Source organism: Bidens hawaiensis, unplaced genomic scaffold, assembly GCF_021521415.1.
Source record: "Bidens hawaiensis isolate Kalapana, Puna unplaced genomic scaffold, B.hawaiensis_p1.1 tig00009343_1, whole genome shotgun sequence".
NCBI lineage: Eukaryota > Viridiplantae > Streptophyta > Magnoliopsida > Asterales > Asteraceae > Bidens > Bidens hawaiensis.
In genome coordinates, this window is record NW_027491689.1 from 147,807 (window position 1) to 170,214 (window position 22,408).

The 22,408-nt window shown below is 35.1% G+C and overlaps 3 protein-coding genes across 3 annotated transcripts; 2 read left to right on the plus strand and 1 right to left on the minus strand.

Annotated features, from left to right (window-relative positions):
• The first annotated feature begins 3,999 nt into the window (after positions 1-3,999).
• Positions 4,000-11,155, plus strand: LOC143532071 (alpha-1,4 glucan phosphorylase L isozyme, chloroplastic/amyloplastic-like). The gene is made up of 15 exons (XM_077027217.1): positions 4,000-4,346; positions 6,027-6,265; positions 6,557-6,658; positions 6,833-7,009; positions 7,091-7,366; positions 7,459-7,730; positions 8,408-8,525; positions 8,597-8,968; positions 9,170-9,322; positions 9,433-9,561; positions 9,688-9,924; positions 10,019-10,095; positions 10,457-10,643; positions 10,720-10,920; positions 11,000-11,155. The coding sequence occupies exons 1-15, from the start codon at positions 4,142-4,144 to the stop codon at positions 11,114-11,116; spliced, it is 2,862 nt and encodes a 953-aa protein (XP_076883332.1). The 5' UTR covers positions 4,000-4,141; the 3' UTR covers positions 11,117-11,155.
• Positions 11,156-12,038: 883 nt separating this feature from the next.
• Positions 12,039-13,531, minus strand: LOC143532073 (uncharacterized). Its single transcript, XM_077027219.1, has one exon. The coding sequence runs from the start codon at positions 13,425-13,427 to the stop codon at positions 12,162-12,164; it is 1,266 nt and encodes a 421-aa protein (XP_076883334.1). The 5' UTR covers positions 13,428-13,531; the 3' UTR covers positions 12,039-12,161.
• Positions 13,532-16,394: 2,863 nt separating this feature from the next.
• On the plus strand, positions 16,395-20,529 carry LOC143532043 (uncharacterized). The gene is made up of 6 exons (XM_077027195.1): positions 16,395-16,564; positions 16,669-16,711; positions 16,808-16,888; positions 18,587-18,776; positions 19,343-19,610; positions 20,173-20,529. Exons 1-6 carry the CDS (start codon positions 16,508-16,510, stop codon positions 20,377-20,379), a joined length of 846 nt encoding a protein of 281 aa, XP_076883310.1. The 5' UTR covers positions 16,395-16,507; the 3' UTR covers positions 20,380-20,529.
• Positions 20,530-22,408: the final 1,879 nt, after the last annotated feature.

Consider the following 22,408-nt stretch of genomic DNA (forward strand, 5'->3'; position numbering starts at 1 on the left):
ATTTTTTATTATTTTTTAATTCAATTTTGTCTTGTTTGGTTATCCCACGTGTCAAACTCTTATTTGTTGGCATTTATATTGCCAATAGATAACATACATGAGAGGTGCATAAATCGGGTTTTTCAAATACCCGGGTTCGGGTATGGAACCGGATATTGAAAAATTGATTTCCTTACATACTTAATTGTTTTACAAGTATAATGTGAATGTAATTTAAAACATATGGAATATAAAATATTTGATAAACGACCCAATACGAAAATGGTGTAACCGTGGTTTGAAACCACGGTTTGTCTTTTTCTTCTTACGTGTGTCAGGTGAGCTTTTAGAAAACAATAAAATATGAATACAATAATACAAACTGTGTTTCGAAACCAAGGATTGCACCAAAAATAAACGTAATACAACTTTCCGTTAGTGAGGTGGTTTAGATGGTCAAGCCGTGGTTTGAAACCACAGTTTGATGTCTTTTATTATTTTTTTTGTTAAGTACAAAATGTTCACATGCGATTCGTGCGGATATTACGTATCATAAGGATGCATGCACATTCTGTACTTAACAAAAAGAATAAAAAAAAACATCGAACCGTGGTTTCAAACCACGACTTGAGTATCAAAATAATCTCCCTCACGAAAAACGGTATTAGGTTTACATCTTGTGTGTAATCCGTGGTTGCAAACCACGGTTTGTATTATTTTACTCATATTTTATTATTTTCTGAAATTTCACCTAACACACATAATGTACGATAAGCCATTATTGTACGTTAACCCACCCCATCATTGTCAATTTAAAGCAATATATTATAATTTGTTCATCTTGAATTATTGATGTCATTATTTTTTTTTAAAAAAAAGTGGGCCTTTTATTCTCACGAAATTTGACATAGCTCTAAGATTAAGTTGATTTAGAGTGTGACAAGCAATTAAATTATAACATATTAGCAACTAATAATAATACTAATTAATTAAGGGTCATTTCAAATAAGACCCACCCACAATTACATTCATTATAAATTTATAATTTAACAAATAACCTAAACCTAAATCTAAACCCTAACCCTTAAAACTAAACACTACCACCACTAGCAACACCACATCATCAGTATTCATGAATTTCTTCCCTCGGTTTACAGCCTCCGTCTCCTCCCCTCGGTTTACATTTTTTACCGAGGGAAGCCGTCTTCTTAACGACATTCTTGTTCTTTGGAGGCATGGTTTTTGATCGATCGATCGGAGGAACAAGTAAAGTAAAGTATGTAGTAATTTTGTGGTTGGTGAGGAGACATGGTCTTGTACCATGTTATAAATAACACTGTCATTTTTTTTTATTATTTTTTTTAATTCAATTTTGTCTTGTTGGGTTATCCCACGTGTCAAACTCTTATTTGTTGGCATTTATATTGCCAATAGATAACATACATGAGAGGTGCATAAATCGGGTTTTTCAAATACCCGGGTTCGGGTATGACCGGGTATTGAAAAATCGGGTATTGGTAATAACCGGGCCGGGTTCGGGTCCGGGTATTGCCTCCAAAAACCATACCCTGTGCATCGAGTTCGGGTCGGGTATTGAAAAACCCTATTTGTTGGGCTTTTTTTCCGGGTATAGGTTGGATTTTTTAAAAGTTTGCACTTTTTAGGGGTATTTTTCGGATATTTTTAAGGTATTTTTCGGGTATACGTTGGGTATTTGAAATACCCGGTTTCGGGCATTGAAAAAACCCGGTTCCGGGTATGGAACCGGTTCGGGTTTTCGGGTGTTACTAGATACAAATCGGGTCCGGTTCGGGTTCGGGTTTTAGTACTGAAATGCATATCCTATCCGTACCCTACGGGTAGGTTCGGGCACCGGTTCGGGTATTAAAACCCGGGTATTGAAACAACCGGTTCTAGGTTTTTATTTCGGGCCCGGTTCCGGGTTCGGGTTTTTTGTGCACCTCTAGCAGATAGTCACCCGGGTATTAAAAAAACCGGTTCCAGATGTTCTTTTTTTTTTGTCATAACTACTTTGAACGTATGAGAACGTTTAAAGATGTTCAGTTTTGTTTCAGAATGTTTAAAGATGTTCTTTTTTGGTCAGAACTTCTTTGAACGTATCAGAACGTTTAAAGATGTTCACTTTTGTTTCAGAATATTTAAAGATGTTCTTTTTTGGTTAAAACTTCTTTGAACGTATTAGAACGTTTAAAGATCTTTAGTTTTGTTTCAGAACGTTTAAACATAATATTTTGAACCCTAATCAGTGCTCGATTGAGTGCATTATTTCTGCAATTCCATAATTGATTGATGAATCTAAATACCTTTACACATCAATTCGATTGATCAAATCATCATTTTTTTGATCAATTTTGAAGATTTCTTGTTGTTCAACGCTGTTCGATTTTGATTTGATTTTTGACTTTAGAGATTTCATACTTTAAGCTGTGCATAGAGTTTAGAAATTGGATTAGATTGAGCGACGAGTTCCAAATTTAGATTAGAGTCGATTTGTAATCGACGAATTTTGATCGCGAACTACCGTTGGGTTATTTACGAAATTGCCACCGAGTGTTTTTTAATCTAACGCTCTGGAAAGTCGCGTACATAATGTACGATAAACCATTATTGTACGTTAACCCACCCCATCATTGACAATTTAATTCTTTTTCTTATTCTTAGAATTTTCTTATTCTTAGAATGAAATATGAATATGATATGAGAATTGAAACTGTTTTTTATGTGACATAATACATGAGTATAAGATATGCAATAATTTTGGGTTTTTTTTAATCACTGGAATGCAACTTATAATATGTATGAAAAGATGAATGTAAAGCAGGCTTTATTATTTGGCGATGGAGTGTTTACATAAGGGGCTGTTTGGTTGAATTTGAATGAGCCTTTTAATAGTTCAGGTCTGATTCAATTAGATTAAGAGTGTTTGTTTGGTAAAAAATTCATGACTAATTCGCGTAGACTCGCCACATTATGTTATAGTTCCAGTACCGCAAAGAACGTATGAAAACCGACCGAATGCAGATTCTTTTTTCGTTTTAGTTTCGGTACCGTAACAAACGTGATGGATTTTACCAACGTTTGAGTTTTACCAACCGACATTACCCCACTGGTCTACCTATATTTTTATATATATTTTTTGTTTTAGTTCCGGTACAATAACACGCGTAACCGAAGTGCGTCGACTTATCACCGTTCGTGTTTTACCGACCTTCCCGGCACAACGCGCCGTGTAAAACACCAGTACTAACTATTATAAATATATACAGTTACAAACTTTTGTGCCGCTAGGTGCCGATTGGCCACTTGGCGACACCGTATTGGTCCTTGATTTTTTTTGTTTTAGTCATGGTATCGTGACAAACATAACGAAAACCAAACGAATTCGCGCAGACTCACTGCAGTTTGTTTTAATTTCGATACCGTAACCAATGTGACGGAAATCAGCCGAATTTTCATAGACTCACCGCCTCAACTTCCGGGATCGGCAATGCTCGGATCTTCCCAACACCAAGCGTTACCGACTGACGCCACTAAGTTGATCCACCTCAAATTTTTATTTTTGGTTTTTAGTTCCGGTAGCCTAACACATTTAACTGAAACCGACCGAATTTGCGTCGACTTACCACCTCAACGCCAGATACCGACAACATTTGGGTTATAATCGCCCGGGTTTTACCAACTTGCACGCGCCGGGTATAACACTAGTTAATTGCTAAAATTCAATTCCTTATTTCCAAATTCAAAATTACACAAACCGAACTATATCTGGATAATGGATAAGCGAGCAACAAGCCGCGCCGCTATCCCCTTTTAAATCGCAAAGCCGATTCTACTAAATATCAATCCTTGTTAGATTAATTGAGATCAGTTTAGACTAATCAACGTCTAGTATGAAACTTTACATGCATATTAAATAATCCCTTATTTCCGTTAATCTTTCCAGATATAATAATATAATAATAACTAAATATTATTAATTTATTATTACATTCTTCTTCTTCTGCGTGTAACACACTCGACTTACATGTGACTCACTCATCGTTACAATCACCTGTCACATGACTCTCGGGATTTGATCACATCACTTCCAATGCCGATAAAGTAAACCAGTACTCCGTTAATCATACGATTGCGGTTCACAATGGCTTACTGTAGTGCTACTACCGGTGGATCACCGTCACCGATATTATTATTAAACCGTTCGTCAATCAGTTCCAATTCCACCGGCAACACGTCGAATCAGCTGTTATTTACCGGCACTGTCGGTTCCGGTTACCGGAAACGAAGGTTTTGTGTTAGGAGTGAGGCGAAACCTAAGCTTATTGATCCGGTAGCTGTCGAGTTAGGTAATGATGATTATTATGCTCTAATTGTTGTATATTGATGATGATTATGCTCCACTGCTTTAGGTTAGTTGATGATTAGTTAGGTTTTTGATTTGTTGATGTGTGACGTCACTTTAGGTTTATAGTTGCTCTGTTTAGCTGAAATTGAACCGGTAAGCGGTTATACGGAAAACTATTAAATACCGTATATCGGTTATCGCGGTGGGACATCGGTAGTTTTAATATCATGTAGAATTTATATGTATAATAACTTAACACTAATAATTCCGTATGCTCTCCTACTATTAACAAATTATCCTACAATTAACAATAACTCTTAGTGTTTTGCAAGTTGCAAAAGGATGATCTGTTAATGCGGAAAAATATCGGATATCGGTCGACGGATGTTTGAGATGATGGTTATCGCGGTGGGATATCAGTAGTTTTAATATCATGTAGAATTTATATGTATAATAACTTAACACTAACGTTTCGGTATAGTCTCCTAGCATTAACAGATTATCATTTTGTAACTTGCAAAACACTAAGAGTTGTAGCAAGTAGGAAACTAGGAACTGATTTAAGACTTAAAACACTAACATTAAACACTAAAAATTGATAATAGGACTTAAAAAACTGATATCGGGAAAATCGGTGATATATCGGTCAACCGATACTTGGACCGATAACCAATATCCTTTGATAGGAGAATAGGATTAAACGAACGAAATGATTTTGATAAACTTGATGCCTGATCCGGTAGTGTTTAATCAATATAAATACATAGAGTTTGGTAGTTAAGCAACATCTGTAAATGGCCATTAATAACCACTGACTGTAACTTTCTTGACCTAACGGTTATAAACTAACTTATTACCTAGATTACGTTTGATATAGTGTACGAGTATAATGTTACAAACAATAATAAACATTAGGTTAAGTTATGATGATATTCATTAACATCATTCTGGATGAGTTATCATGAAAGATGTATGAGACGCGAGTAACGATTTACAATAATATTGTAGCTTAGAATGAATGTAATGTCACAAACAGTAATAAAACATTAGGTTAAGTTTTTGATAATCTTCATTTAACTGCATTTTGTGGATGAGTTATCATGAAAGATTTATTAGAAGCGTAGATCGATTTACAATAATATTATAGCTTAGAATGAGTGTAATGTCACAAGCAGTAATAAAACATTAGGTTAAGTTTGTGATGATATTCATTAACAACACTCTGGATGAGTTATCATGAAAGATGTACTAGACGCGAGGAATGATTTACAATAATATTGTAGCTTAGAATGAGTATAATGCCACAAACAGTAATAAAACATTAGGTTAAGTTGTTGATAATCTTCATCTAACAGCATTCTGGATGAGTTATTATGAAAGATATGTTAGAATTGAGGATCGGATTTGCAATAACATTGTAGCTTAGAATGAAATATGAATATGATGTGAGAATTGAAACTGTTTTTATATGGAGATAATGTATGAATATAATTTTGCAATAATTTTGGGTGTGTCTCTAGAAGAAAGTGATAGTACACTAAACTGCATATTTTTTTATTTCTTTTTGTTTTAACAATTTGGATTTATCAATCTGTGAAATATATGTAGATTCAGCACATTAAACTTGTTTGGAATTTTGAAGTTGTATGAAAGATTACTATTTTTTTGTTTGCTTGTGTAGGAGATGCAAATGGTATTGATAAGTCAAAATCTGATGCTGAAGCTGTGGCATCAAGAATTACGTACCATGCAGAATTTACATCATCATTTTCTCCAAAGGGATTTGATCTCCCAAAGGCATACTTTGCCACTGCACAAAGCATACGTGATTCACTCATCATCAATTGGAATGCAACTTATAATATGTATGAAAAGATGAATGTGAAGCAGGCTTACTATTTGTCTATGGAGTTTTTACAGGTTTGTCACATTGATTAATGGTTACTGAAGATGCTATACCAATATTCAACCGTCATATTTAGTTAGCATAAAAAGTTTCATAATGTTTACCTTTATTTTCATTAATCTTCCGCCTTTTCGAAAGGACTCGGTGTAATACATTACCGTGCCATTCACAATTTTATTGTCCTCTTCCTATAATCATTAAAGGCTGTAAGCAAATACAGTCTCTTACCACAGTAATTTATTTAAATTAGAGTATAATGTTAATGATGATTTTGATTCAAAGTTTAATGCTACTATTTGTTGTAGGGAAGAGCACTACTGAATGCAGTTGGTAACTTAGAGCTAAATGGTGCTTATGGAGAGGCTTTAAGAAAACTTGGTCACAAACTTGAGAATGTGGTTTCGCAGGTGAAATCTTTTTCTGCAGTTATATGCGTACTCATTTACATACATTTTACCCTTTTCTTTATGGACATATATGTTTGTGTGCTGATGTTATAACAACTTTTTTGCTTTTGTTTTTGTACGTGTATTTACTTTTTTAGTTTTATTTATATTAAATTTTGGGGTAAACATTCACAGGAACCCGATGCTGCTTTAGGTAATGGGGGGCTCGGCAGGCTTGCTTCCTGTTTCCTGGACTCCTTAGCAACATTAAATTATCCAGCTTGGGGTTATGGGCTTAGATACAAGTATGGTTTATTCAAACAGTTGATAACAAAAGAAGGTCAGGAGGAGGTTGCTGAAAACTGGCTTGAGGTATGTAATATGTTTAGCCCATTATTATATTTGTTAAAAAGACTTGTTACACCATTAAGTAACTTCAGTTTCTGATTGCAGATGGGAAATCCGTGGGAGATTGTGAGAAACGACATCTCATATCCTGTAAAGTTTTATGGGAAAGTTGTCACAGGATCGGATGGAAAGAGGCGGTGGATTGGAGGTGAAGATATAGTGGCAGTTGCACATGATGTCCCAATACCAGGATATAAAACAAAGACCACAATTAATCTTCGTTTATGGTCTACTAAAGTTCCGTCAAGTGATTTTGATTTGTCTGCTTTTAACTCTGGAGAACATACTAAAGCATGTGAAAGCCAAGCAAATGCTGAAAAGGTTTATCATTTATGCTGTTGGTATTGCTGATGATTAGTAGATATAATATTAGTTTACCAATATAATAATATAAGATTTTTATCTGTTATCAGATTTGCTATATACTATATCCAGGGGATGATTCATTGGAAGGGAAGACACTAAGGCTAAAACAGCAATATACATTATGCTCTGCTTCTCTTCAAGATATTATCAAAAGTTTCGAAAAGAGATCTGGGGAGAATGTGGTGTGGAAAGATTTCCCGGAAAAGGTTGCTGTGCAGATGAATGATACGCATCCTACACTTTGCATTCCAGAACTGATGAGGATATTGATTGATTTGAAGGGGATTAGTTGGAAGGAAGCCTGGGATATTACCCAAAGGTACTTTGTTAGACGCACAAACTTCTAGATGCTTTTTTTTCCCATCATTCTTTTCACAAATTCATCCCATTAACTTGTGAGCGGGTTATTTGGGCCATGTTTTATCTCAAACAGGGTCAGATTTAAGTCATTTTAGCTAACAGAGGAACGAGTTTTATGGATTGTGCGTTGGACAATGTCTGTTTTAATGCATTAAACCTCCTAAATCGTCTTATTAAAACATTTCTTAATTAATATGTGTAATATGATTACAAAAACACTGTAATTACAATAATAATAATAATAATAATAATAATAATAATAATAATAATAATAATAATAATAATAATAATAATAATAATCTTGCCACCTCTACGATACTGTTTAGTAAAAAATGACTGTTTCAACCTGAATGTCTGAATGTTTCATACATGGTTTCATCCTCAAATTCATAATGGAAAACAGGGCACTTTATATATAGTAATGAGTGTGCTTGGTTTGAGGGTTTGCAATGAATGAGTGGGAGTGAAAGTGATAGAAAGTGTTTTCTTTAGAGGTATATGTTTTAAAATTAGTGATTGTACATACCCATAAAATGGAAGTTAATCAAAATCCTCAAACTAAACACACGCTTGGTTATTTAATACAACATATAACTAAACTTTTGTAATGCTGATTTTCTCTTGTTAATTTGTCAGAACTGTTGCTTACACCAACCATACTGTGCTACCTGAAGCATTAGAGAAATGGAGTTTAGAGCTCATGCAAAAACTTCTCCCGAGGCACGTGGAGATCATAGAAATGATTGATGAGGAGGTAACGAAAGAACTATTTCAAAACTATATAATAATACATTTCTTCATCTTAATGTTATGCTATTCTTACAGTTAGTCAATGGCATAGTAGCAGAGTTTGGTAAATCAGATCCTGAATTGTTGGAAAGAAAGTTGAATTCTATGAGAATTCTAGAAAATGTTGACCTCCCATCCTCCATAGCTAATCTGTTTATTAAACCAAAAGAAACATCTGCCGTCGATACAAGTGACGTGGCGAAGGTTTCTGATAATGGCTCTCTTGCTGATGAAGAAGATGAACCTGTTGAAAGCAAGGAGAAAGAGGTGGATCTGCCACCTGTCCCCATACCACCCAAAATGGTCCGTATGGCTAATCTATGTGTCGTTGGTGGTCATGTTGTCAATGGAGTTGCTGCGATTCACAGTGAGATTGTAAAGCAGGATGTTTTCAATGACTTCTATAAGGTAAACAGTTAAAACACATTATAATGGGTAGGTCGGGCGGGAATGGGTAACAGGTCAAAACCATTTTAGGTCAAAATGGGTCGGTTCATGTTAACCCATCTGAACTGTTAGAGATATAACATAATCAAATTGACCCATTTATCCATGGGTTGCAATTGCAATCTAGTACTAACATCACACATTAAACTGTCCACGTGGCAGCTCTGGCCTGATAAATTTCAAAACAAGACAAATGGGGTGACACCAAGAAGATGGATTTATTACTGCAATCCAGACCTCAGTAAAATTATAACCAAGTGGACAGGTGGAGAAGATTGGGTACTAAACACTGAAAAACTGGCAGAACTGCGTAAGGTACTACATTATAATGGAAATTTAATATAGAAAAAGGCATATGGTTATGATTGTTTATAATGAGGAAAAGAATACACTGTACCTCAATTATATGCAAAAACTTGTTGCAGTTTGCAGATAATGAGGATCTCCAGAGTGAGTGGAGAGCTGCAAAAAGGATCAATAAACTCAAGGTTGTGTCACTCATTAAAGAAAAAACAGGATATTCCGTCAGTCCTGATGCAATGTTTGACATCCAGGTATTCTACATTTGCATTTTGTCTCCTTTTTCATTAAATACATTGTAAGTTATATTATGATATAATAAGTTAATAACACAAATGCTCCCTAATTTACGTTATGTGAAATTGTATGTTGTATTTAAGGTGAAACGGATTCATGAATACAAGAGACAACTGTTAAATATCTTGGGAATCATTTATCGCTACAAGAAGATGAAAGAAATGGATGCCGATGAAAGGAAAGAAAAATTTACTCCTCGAGTTTGTATATTTGGCGGGAAAGCATTTGCTACATATGCACAAGCCAAAAGAATTGTGAAACTTATCACAGATGTTGGGGCGACAGTAAACAATGACAATGACATTGGCGACTTACTTAAGGTATTACTTAAATAAATAAATAAATAATTTAATTTCCTTTTCTTTTTCTGAACCTGCCTTTTTATACTGATATGTTATGAATTAAATTATTTAGGTCGTGTTTGTTCCTGATTACAATGTCAGTGTTGCTGAACTCTTAATTCCTGCAAGTGAACTTTCACAGCATATCAGGTGATTGAAACCCTTATAAAACGTTAAAGCGGGTTAATTTATGTTCTTTAGTTACGTTTGTTTCAGTTTGGTCGTTAATATATACATTAAAATTTTTTAGGTCCATTAGAGTTTAGTCTAGTTTTACTAACCTTTTTAGGACTAACATATTGTAGTTCATATTTACTTTTAATTGGTTTTAACTCAGTTATGCCTGTTCGTTTATGTTCATGAACCAATCATTGATAGTGTTAATGAACGAACATAAACGAACACGTTGTTATTCTTCACGAACAAACACAGACAAGAAAACCCCGTTCGTTCATTGTTCGGGTTCGGTCGGTTCGTTTACAGGCCTAACTAATACTCTTCCTTTTTACAGTACTGCGGGAATGGAAGCAAGTGGAACTAGCAACATGAAATTTTCCATGAATGGTTGCGTGTTAATTGGGACATTAGACGGGGCAAATGTAGAAATTAGAGAAGAAGTTGGAGAAGAAAATTTCTTCCTTTTTGGTGCTCAAGCCCATGAGATTACCGGGTTCCGGAAGGAAAGAGCCGAGGGAAAGGTAAACCAAAATTACCTATTTACCCTTTCTTCCATAAATGTCATGTTTGGTGATTTCACTTATTCACTATGTACAGTTTGTGCCGGATGCTCGTTTTGAAGAAGTAAAGGAATATGTAAAAAGTGGTGCGTTCGGGGCTTACAATTATGACGAATTAATGGACTCTTTAGAAGGCAACGAAGGCTTTGGTCGTGGGGACTACTTCCTTGTTGGCAAAGACTTCCCGAGTTATATAGAATGCCAGGAGAAGGTTGACGAGGCATATAGGGACCAAAAGGTCATTTCACAATCTTCTGCATTTTAAGTTATGCATATATTTTCATTGTAATTAAATTTGCACAACTATTGTCTTGCAGAGATGGACCAGGATGTCAATATTGAACACAGCCGGGTCATACAAGTTCAGCAGTGATCGAACAATTCACGAGTATGCTCGAGACATATGGAACATTCAACCTCTCGAACTACACTGATTAGCTCTTAATAATCGGAAACAAATGTTTAGAACGAGAAATGTGTAGAATAAATTTGGGCTCCATTTGCATCATTTTCTCGGAGGCTCGTGCCAGGTGGACCAAAAACTCTGAAATTACCCGCTGTGGTAATAATTAGTTGTGTAATGTTTCATGTTTATGTTTAAACACATTTCACATGAATAATTATTTGTTGTTTGTTTATGATACGATTTATTAGTTTATGCTTTTGATTAAAGTTTTTCAACTCGATATCTAATGAGTTATAACAATAATCAAAATCATATATCTATAAATTAATCATCCGAAATAGGTTTGATCCACTATCCTAAACTTGAAAGTAACGTTTCTTACTTCGGATATGTTTCGTGTATCGTATATATGCCACCTTGTATGTATATTGTTATTCGAGAAATGTTCTAAGAATAACATAAATGCCTTTATAAGGGTGGTGGGAGTGGCAATGGGAGTGACAGGATGACTGGCATCGCGGTGAAGCTAGGGAACACTGTCCCACATTGAGGTGCGGTGAAAGATGGGTGAAACCGGGTAGTGTTAGCCGAACGGGAGAGGGGAGTGATTCTCGAAGCATATGTGATGCACTACCAAACAAGTTCAATGTACAACACACAACGTTAAGGGGTGGCTAAGGATGAACATTTCCATGGTTTAAAGATGGTTAGAGATGAAACGAAAAATAAAATCTTACGTGACATACCGTCGTTTTAAAAGTAAAAAATGTTGTACACTGATTCTTTGTGAAATATCGACACTTTTGACAATTTTCTCAACTGATTGTCTTGTTAATACTTTGCTTATATTGTTTAAATCATCAAATCTTATATGTTTAAATCTATACCCACCTACTTATAATCATTTTCTATATAAACAACCAAATCAAAACATGAACCAAATTCAGTCTCTATTAACATTGTTTAAAAGATTCTCTTCCAAACATATTATTTTTTATCTAAACACAATATGAAACAAAAAACAACTAAGCAACATATGATCTTCAATTTCAATCCACCACTACTTGATATCACTATGCACCCCACAACACCATTGTTGATACCTCCCTCAAGAACTCAAAATCTGGATTAACAAGTGTATGAACATCTGGAATATGACTATTATGAACCCTCTTATGACGACCCAAAGCTCGACCCGATCCAAATTCCTTCAAGCAAATTGGACAATTATGCCCCTTTGATCTCCTTTCCAACTCAAATGAAATTTCAAAATCAGTAACATCCATCCCCCTAAATTCTTGATCCCATGACCTCGGTTTCGTCAACCCGACCCGACTCATATCCACTTGACCCGACCCGGTTTCAAAAACCAAATCTTTTTTGAAACCCATTTTAGACTTGTTACTCATCAACCCATCTACTGAAACCTCAAATTCAACATTACTAGCTTGTTGTGAAATTACCATTTTGACCTCATCTAAATCCCTAACTCCCCTAGAAAGCATCATCAAGCAAACAGCCCCATATTCAACTTCATCACAACAAGAACTCAAACTATCACAATGGTTACTAGGCTTCGGAGACTTGTACCTTGTGCACGATCTCTTTTTCTTAACCGGATTCGCCACCTCATCATCCACATCATCGTCCTGATCCAACGGTCGAGATTTTTTAACCGAATGACACCTCATATGACCATACAAAGCCTTCATTGAACCAAAACTCTTACCACATTTGTCACACACACACTCTTTCACCAATTCTTTTCTTGAATCACATCTTTTTTTACAAACATAATCTTTGCTCAAAATTTTATTATCATTTGAAACCCTCCAAGTTTTTTTGGGATTCTCTCTTAACACATACACATTATTATTACCCAATTTACCCTTATCAAAATCTTGGTCAACACCCACAATCTGTTGACTTTTCTTGACCATGACATCATCATTTTCTTGAATACTCTGTTTTCCACCTTCAATTTTCTTGATCATTTGATCATCATCATTATCTTGATCATCAAGAAAATCAAAACCCATTTCAGTTTCACCATTACCCAAATTACCCTTACCAAAATCTTGGTCAACACCCACAATCCGTTGACTTTTCTTGACCATGACGTCACCATTTTCTTGAATACTCTGTTTTTTGTCTTCAATTTTCTTGACAATTTGATCAAAACCCATTTCACCATTACCATTCTCTTGATGATTTTTCTGTTTACAAGCTGCAATCAAAGCTAAATGACGCCTCATGTGACCACCAAGCTGTCTACCATTCAAGAACCCCTGTTTACAGAACCTGCAAATATGAATCTTTGGTTCTTGATATTGTTTCATTGTTCAAGATTTTGAATACCCAGATCAGAATTAGCAGAAAGATTGAATCTTGATGATTGGTTTGTGAAACTGAAACCCTAATTGAATGTTGTGAAATTGGGTGAGAAGAAAAGATATTATTTGGTAAAGAAGTGATCTTTAACAAGAACAAGATCTGTCACGCGTACACACAGTTAGTAGTTATGATCTGTGACTTTTTAAAGGCCGTGTATATAGATACATATATGTATATATGTGTATGTGTGTGTGTCAGTGTGTGGAGTTGTAGTATACTTGTCACGGAAGGAAGTATATATTGGATCTGCAGGGTGACCCTACATAAAAAGCAAAATTAACTAACTTTTTTTTGGTTTAGAATGAAACTTTCTTTTTGTGTTTAGACAATAGTATTTTTTAAATTGGAGTCTCGTTGACCGGGCCCATGCCGACTTTTAGTTGACAGTCGTTGCATATTCACAAGAGCAAAACTCTCTGACGTAACACACAGTGAGATGAAAATCCGGATGGGATTGGGATTCGAACTGACAACTTCGCAAGTCTTAGCACAAATTCGTCATTGCAAATATTCATCAAAGTGATACAAATGGTGATCGAACTTGAGAGAACCCTAGCCTTCGTACCACTATGGCGTATGTGATGATATATATTTATTTATATACAAATAAAAGAGTTAGTTTTATGGTAAAATCACATAAATTTATAAGAAAAGAAATTGACTCTGGATTAATTTCATGAAAAATTTATTAACCCAATAAAACTATGACTCATTTACATGTTATATAATTACATTAAAGCATCGAGGCGTCTGGATTTAACATGGAGTTGGATAGAGGAACGAGAGAGATGAAATGGAATAAAGAGGAGAGCCCGGATTTTGGACGAGGAGGGAAGCGTCTAGTTGGGTTTTGTGAGGGAGGAGGATCGAGGAGAGAGAAATGGACAAGAGGAAGGGCAAGAGGAACGAACAAGGGAGGGGAGGGAGCTGGTCCGACGTTGCTGTTGCTCATCTTGACAATGATGATATGCGGTTGTGTTTTTTCATGTAATTTTATTCACTGGACTGGAGCAATGAAAAATAATAACACATAACATTGTGAAAGTTATACGAATGTTTTTTTTTGTTTGTTTGTTTTACTAGTCATTCATAACACGGTAAATTTATAATCATTTAGATATTTAGACTTTATATTTTTACATAATATTTGACGTGTCAGCAAATTAAATACACACGATATTTAGTTATTGCTTATACGTCATTTTTGCTCAATATATACAATCTTATGTTGATGATCACTTGATAATTTATCTTATTCAATTTCATTACAAACATTAAGAAAAAACATCTTAATATAGTTAGCTATATTTGTTAAAGAGGAAATAGAGTTTGTGAATAGTTGATAAAAAATATATAGCTCAATCCAATTACTAACTTATATGGTGTGCATGGCATAAATTAAAAGAGTTAAAAAGAGTTTGGTGTCATTCAATTACTGACTTAAAATGGTGTACATGACATACATGTAAGGATTACAAGTTTGGTGTCATAAGTTGGAATAATGGATGCAACAAGACAAATTGGTCAATAACAGAAGTTGAAGGCCTAATCTGCAATTAAAGCATTATTATTAATTCCACTTGGTTATATTATTCTCCTAACTCTTCTTTAGAGAGATGTGCTTTCTTAAGTGATCTTAGATTATTTGTAAAATGTGTACAAATAGATATGTTGGATGATGATGATGGATTGATGGTACTTCATTTCAAATAAATGTTATCCAATAGAAACTTTTGGTAACATAAGTAGACCAACTTATTCGAACAACATCCAATTATTTGACAACTAGCTTCTTTAAGGATGCTTTTAACACACTTGATGTAAGACGTTTTTAACCCATAAATTTATGAGCCATATGATTTGCCACTCATACGTTCGACCCATTATTTTTAATCAAATGTGTACTCATATTTAAAATTTTAAATCCATCTAAACCAAACAAATTCTAAAATCTCCACCGACCCGACCCAACCCCAAGCCCAAAAAGCCCATCCCAACAATAAACCTTACACCGTACCTCACCTTATGTGCACCATTTATCAACGTTACCATCCAACTTACTCATCTTGCCGCCAATGCACCAATTGTAACCGTTATAATCACCTTACCAACTCATGTCGTGAAGTCCCCATTCACCTGTATTTTCAGATGAAACATTTACGGAGCACTACATTGGTTGGTAATGCAAAAAACGGTAAGCTCTGTGATTTGCACTCGCACTTGCTGTTAAATACCCGAAGTCGGTCAAGTCTTTAACTTTAACCTTACTCGCACCTAGGGGTGAAAACGAGCCTAAGTCACTCCAAGTTACTCTAGACCAACTCGTAGGTGTTTGGGATTCCTTATTTCCACCTCCTTATAACTTATTCTCATAAGCTATAAGTTAGCAAAGTGTAACTTATAATCTATTTCCTCACAACTTTCTAACTTTGCCAAACACTATAAAACTTTTTTATGAAATTTATAAGTAATAAGGAAGTAAAATAATTGATCCGAGCTCGAGTCTACAACTAAGGCCCTGTTTGTTTTTGCCTCTTTTCTCTGAATAGAGGAAAACGTCTGATTCAGTCAGACGTAATCAGACGTGGGGCTGTTTGTTTTTTTTTTTCTGGCATTAAGAGGTTCAGCGTCTTAATAGGATCTGAACTAGTAAGAGCTTTTAGTGGGTCTGAAAACCTCTTAACCCAAAAAAAACATACGTTTGTCTCCGGCCTCCATTAACTTCTAACCCGGAGACTAGGCTCCATCTCCAACGACTAGAGGTTCGTCTCTAGCCTCCACCTCTTAATGATTCAGATTTCAGATATTTGAACCACCTCTTAACATTCAGATGTGGTATTCAGATTCAGACTTAAATCTCTAAAAAAACAAACGGGCCTAAGCTTGTTTAATAACCTAGCCCAACTATATAAAAGCTGTTGGCGTAACAAAGCTCACACAGATCTATTCTTCCGTCCGGCCGGTCGACCTACCGGAGCTAACGGTCAACGCTAGGTCAACGGCGATAAACTACTAGCAAGATAAGATGATGTCCGGTAACTACACATCGATTGATAACCAGAATGTATCCGGATCTGTACCTGTAAGTCTCATCATCATTATCATCATCTTCAGTTCTAATTAATTAAATCTCACTCTAATACTTAATTGAAACCCTAATTTACTGTTTTAATTGATTTATTATAGGCTGTTTCAGATCCTCCTGGACACGTGTCTGTAAAGTTTACCGGTAATTGTTTACTCGTTACGTATTTTGCCCTAATTATTGTCTGCATTTTATAATTTTATTGTTTCCGATGACTTATTAGTTGTTGACTTGTTGCAGATGCGAATCTCGAAACGTTTCCTCCGTCTGGACCGCACGGCAAGATCTCGGGCGCTGCGGGACCGCCTCGTGATGCAGATGGTGTGTGTTTTAACTTTTAAGTCTCTGATAATGTTATTTGATTTTGGTTAGATTTTACTTGATTGATTGATGGATTGATCTGGTTTAGTTCAGTTAGTTGTGATTCGTATGATGTTCGTTGAGTTGTTAGGATGAGTTAGATTGATAGTGTGTTACATTTCTGAAATTATTTGTATGTTTTTAAGTGTGCGATGCGTGCGAGGCGTTAGTTATAGATAATGTTTAACTTGTTAACTAAGTAGCTAATGCGGAAGATATCGGTTGAAGACCGACATTTGAGATATTGGTTATCGCGGTGAGATATCGGTAATTTTAATATCATGCAGAATTTATATATATATATATATATATAGCACTTTTAACACTAACAGTTCAGTATATTCTCCTACTATTAACAAATTATCTTTTTGCAACTTGCAAAACACTAACAATTGTAGCATGTAGGAACTGATTAAGACTCGAAACACCAACATTAAACACTAAAAGTTGAAAATTATGACTTAAAACACTCGGGAATATCGGTGATATATCGATCAATATAGCTGATATTATCGGTACCGATATTCTGACCGATATTTCACATGAGGGCCGATAACCGCGATACCACCGAGATTGACTGCATAGCTTGTTAACTTAAAAGATAAAAAAATAAAATAAGAGATCAAAACAAATAATGTAATGAAAACCGTAGTACGTCCAAAAAAGTTATATGTATAACCAAAATAAGTTGTTTACTCTATGTGTACAAGTAGTCTATGCATAAGGTGTAGGTAACCTATGCCGAAACTCACTTTAACTAATATGGTATTGTTTGATGGTGCATGTTTTATATCTCTGAATCTCTGATGATGTTGTTTAGTAATAGCTCAGTTAGTTGTGATCTGTATGATGTTCGTCGAGTTGTTAGGATGAGTTAGATTGATAGTGTTTTAGATTTCTGAAATGATTTGTATGTTTATAAGTTATGCGTGATGCGTTTGATTCGAAAATCTGATATGTGATGAGTGTTAGGCGTTTGTTATTAGAAAGTACTACGAAATTATTTTTAAATGATAGAAAAGTAAGAGATCAGTATAAGCCTTTTTACTCTATGTGTACAAGTAGTCTATGTATAAGGTGCAAGTAAAGTAACCTATAAAGAGACTCACTTTACCTCATAAATGTGCGCTTCATCCCTGCATCATGGAATCAAAGTGCGCCGCTCCACTTGATGCGATCTCAGCGCATCACATGTTATGCGCTGCTGATGCACTCTTTTTAAAACCATGTAAGGATGCACAACATGTCTTGGCTTCTTGAGATTGAGCTATAGCCAGATTCATAGAAACAGAATGATCTAAATCGTCTTCCATACAAGAAATGGATGAAGTTATGTTTTAGACTTAGGGATATGGATGCCATATCTTCATATGCAAGGCTGTGTTATAGAGTGCTTGGGATAAGAAATCTAATCTAACCTAAATATGAAGATTGAAACTTGCCATTACAACTTACAGACTGTATTGTTACACATTGCTTTGTAGTTATAATAGTAGAGACCTAACTAATATTCAGCCGACTTAACTGTTTATTAAACTAACTCAGCTAATGCTAACTATGTTTATAAGCATTGAGGCCTGCATGGTATAGCAAGTTTTATTCAGTTTTGTTTTTGTTTGCTTCAAGAGGCAATAATAAACTGTAATTCCATATCTGTAGATACATTCTCAAAGCCAGTATCTGGTTCATCTGAATCACAATCAAGCGGTGGTTGGTTCAAAATGTTCACAATTGCTGCTTACCAGCCTTACTTTGATGTTGACACATCCGATGTTTTAGAAAGAATTAAAGATTCTGTCTTGCCTTTTGGAGGTAGCTTTAATGAGAAAACTGCTAGCAACCCTGACTTGTAAGTCGATTATCGTTTAGATACGAGTAGACTTGTAAACAAACACAAATAGATCTTGTTTGTGTTCGCTCGTAAAATTTTAATCGAACAAATGATTGAACGCGAACAGTTAAACTAGCGAGGTTTTCTTATTCGTTTTTGTTCGTTAACAAAATGAACTTGTATGTATTTGTTTGTGTACGTTCGTTAACAGTACAACGAATGGTTCACGGACAATAACGAACTGATGTAACTGAACATAGATGAATTAACACTAACCGAGTTACAACCAATTAAAAGTAGCCTATATTGTAACGGGCCTAAAATATTTAATGAAGATAAACTAACAAGTAACAACATACATGAATCAACGCGACTTTTAAACAAGACTCTTGTTCATGTTTGTTGGTTTATAAAATACGAACTTCACGTTGAATGGTTCACTCATTCAGGTCATTCACAAGCAAGCCTAGATATAAGTATCGCTTATGAAAATATAATCTAATCAAACAAGCACGAAAACCGCAGTTGAATTGTGTCTTATTAACTTAACAAAAGTTACAATCTTCATATGCTTTTGTGATCAGGTATGGGCCTTTCTGGATATGTTCCACCTTAATATTTGTGGCAGCGTCAATTGGTACATTTGCAACTTACTTGTCTCACAAGTTACATCACAAAGAGTGGAATTATGATATCAATCTTGTAACATGGTCTGCTGGCGTGTTCTATGGCTATGTTCTTATTGTCCCTCTATGCCTGTATGTAATTCTCAAGTATTTCTCTGCACCATCGACCCTCGTTCAGCTGTTCTGTCTATACGGTTACTCTCTGTTCATCTTCATTCCTGCAATGGTAAGCATTTTGTTTCCCAATTTCATTATCTTTAGAGTTGCATGAATTTATATAACGTCGTTTACATTTACATTCACGGTTAGTAAAAATGATTTATGATATTTTTTTTTAAAGTTATTTTAGGTTGGATTAGAGGTGAAATTCTTGACTTGTGTAATGGGATGATATTTTGCTATAAGAGGAAATTTATCTAACTATCCCAAGTAGGCCTGTAAACGAACCAAAATAACACGAACAAGGACATGTTTGTGTTCGTTTGTTTAACTTCAAACGGACAAGAACACTTAATCGAACACATTTTGTGTTTGTGTTTGTTATTTAAAAAATGATCATGTTCGTGTTCTTCGTTTATGTTCGATTCGTTTGCTTATTAAACGGACACAAATTTTTTGTTCAGGTTCGTTTGCTTATTAAATAAACGAACATAAACAAACTTCCCGCCGAGCAAATCACGAACAGTTCACCGAACGGTTCGTTTACATGCCTAATCCCAAACATAGTACAACTTAAGAAAGTTGATATATAGACAGACAATAATAAAGTTTTCCGGGATTAAATGCAGTGTCTGTCCATTATCCCGGTGGAGATTTTCAGATGGGTGATAACAGGGGTAGCAGGGTTGATGTCGGCTTTGTTTGTGGCTCAGAACCTTAAGAACCACATCGCGTCGGCTGGTGAAAGGTGGTTCTTTATTGTAGCTGGGATATTTGTGTTGCAGTTGGCTCTGTCCTTCGTACTTAAGCTGTATCTGTTCAATGTCAGTGTCTAATGTTTTTACTAATTAGCACCAATATATTACATATATGATATATAGAGTAAATGTGGGATAATTGTTTGATATGAATATTCGGTATGGACAGGAAATATACATTTTATTAATTTGATTTTGATATATGTATTCGTATAAGTATTCATATAAGTCTGTGTAGTGGTTTAGCTAGCGTGACTGCCACCGGCCTATTTGGTTAAGCGATTGACCTTGACTCTTGTGAATAGTCATCACGTAACAGACTTTAACCGAGACAAATGAATCTTGGTATATAGACTTTGTTACCTACAGCTGTTCCCGTAATTAGCCTACGCGACTCGTATTAAGAGATAGCCGCATAAATCACATATACAAGTAGTTACCATAATTACTTTGATCAAAACTTTACATTTCTATAAGAAATTCTTATGTTGAATTGTCTTTTAAATTATAAACTTGCTTCAAAATTGTAAAATGACCAAAATGCCCACACGCTTTTACGAAAGCCGCAACTTTGGCTTTACAAACAAAATTTCAACCTATAGTTACTCATCACACTATGACAGATTATTATTTATAAGATGATTTATATGATTTGATCAAAGTAACAACACATTAATCTGTTTGTTTTTTAATCTTAAATCATTCTTGTATATATGCACTCAATGGTTTAATTACCTGTCTTTTTTGTTTGAAAGTACATATCATGTTCCAACTATTAAACAAAATGGTTTTAATTAGTTACATAAAAGAGCCTTGGGTGTAAAAGGACTGAAATGCCCTTCCGTTTAACATAAAAATCTAACAAAGTTAATGCTCGGGATGAAATTGGTAATACAACAAAAGATTGCATTTTGGTGATATGACAAAAAACACAAAGCGAATAACAACTGATTAGCCCAAATATTAAGTTGATTTAGAGCGACAAACAATTATTAAATTATAATAGATAATTGATTGATTAGCAACTAATAATATAATAATGCTAAAGGGAGTCATTACAAAAGAGACAAACTTACAATTACAATCATTATATCCAACAACTAAACTAAACTAAACCACTTAAAATTGAACTTCACACCAACACCATATCATCGCTACTCATGAATCTCCATGAGAGAGATCCTAACCGTAGTTCTTGCGATGTTCTTACATTTTCGAGGCATGTGTTTTGATCGATCGGAACAGATAAAGTATGTAGTTTTGTGGCTGGCGACAATAAGAACATAGCCATAGAACTTGTGAGGCAAGTATGTTGCAAATGTACCAATTGATGCTGCCACAAATATTAAGGTATGTGGAACATATCCAGAAAGGCCCATACCTGATCACAAAAGCATACGAAGATTATAACTTTTGTTAAGTTAATAAGACACAATTCAACTGCGGTTTTCGTGCTTGTTTAATTAGATAATATTTTCATAAGCGATACTTATATCCAGGCTTGCTTGTGAATGACCTGAATGAGTGAACCGTTCAACGTGAAGTTCGTATTTTAAAACCAACAAACATGAACAAGAGTCTTGTTTAAAACCATGCCTCGAAAACTACAAAACTACATACTTAACCAACCACAAAACTACATACACACTTTACTAGTTCCGATCGATCAAAAACCATGCCTCGAAAAGGTAAGAACATCGCCAAGAAAATGGCAAAGCTCACAATCGGTGGTGAGAGCAAGAGCAAATCCAGGACACCAGCCGTGAATGAGAAGAAAAACTCCTACGGGATGGTGTCGTTATTGTGGCAGCGGGTGAAGAAATTCGACGTAAGTATCAGGAAGACAACAAAACCACCATGGAGATGAGGGGGAGCCGGCCACGGAGGAGGCGGCTGCTATGAACTACGGGGAGGATCTCTCATGGAGATTCATGATTATCAATGAGTAGTGATGATGTGGTGGTGTGAAGTTTAGTTTATGGGGTTTAGGTGTGTTGCATGTTCAAGAAACTAAAAATAACACATGAAAGCGTTAACGTTATGTTAACTCCTAAAAGAGTTTCTAAAATGTTGACAAGCAATTTATGATTCCTAAACAAGCATACCC

Bases quoted from the DNA above. Each gene is read 5' to 3' on its own strand.
- LOC143532073 (XM_077027219.1), bottom strand. From the start codon at position 13,427: ATGAAACAATATCAAGAACCAAAGATTCATATTTGCAGGTTCTGTAAA.
- LOC143532071 (XM_077027217.1), top strand. From the start codon at position 4,142: ATGGCTTACTGTAGTGCTACTACCGGTGGATCACCGTCACCGATATTA. The intron at 7,010-7,090 runs GTATGTAATATG...TTCTGATTGCAG, and splicing joins TTGCTGAAAACTGGCTTGAG to ATGGGAAATCCGTGGGAGAT. The intron at 7,367-7,458 runs GTTTATCATTTA...ATCTGTTATCAG, and splicing joins GCCAAGCAAATGCTGAAAAG to ATTTGCTATATACTATATCC.
- LOC143532043 (XM_077027195.1), top strand. From the start codon at position 16,508: ATGATGTCCGGTAACTACACATCGATTGATAACCAGAATGTATCCGGA. The intron at 16,712-16,807 runs GTAATTGTTTAC...GACTTGTTGCAG, and splicing joins CGTGTCTGTAAAGTTTACCG to ATGCGAATCTCGAAACGTTT. The intron at 19,611-20,172 runs GTAAGCATTTTG...GATTAAATGCAG, and splicing joins TCATCTTCATTCCTGCAATG to TGTCTGTCCATTATCCCGGT.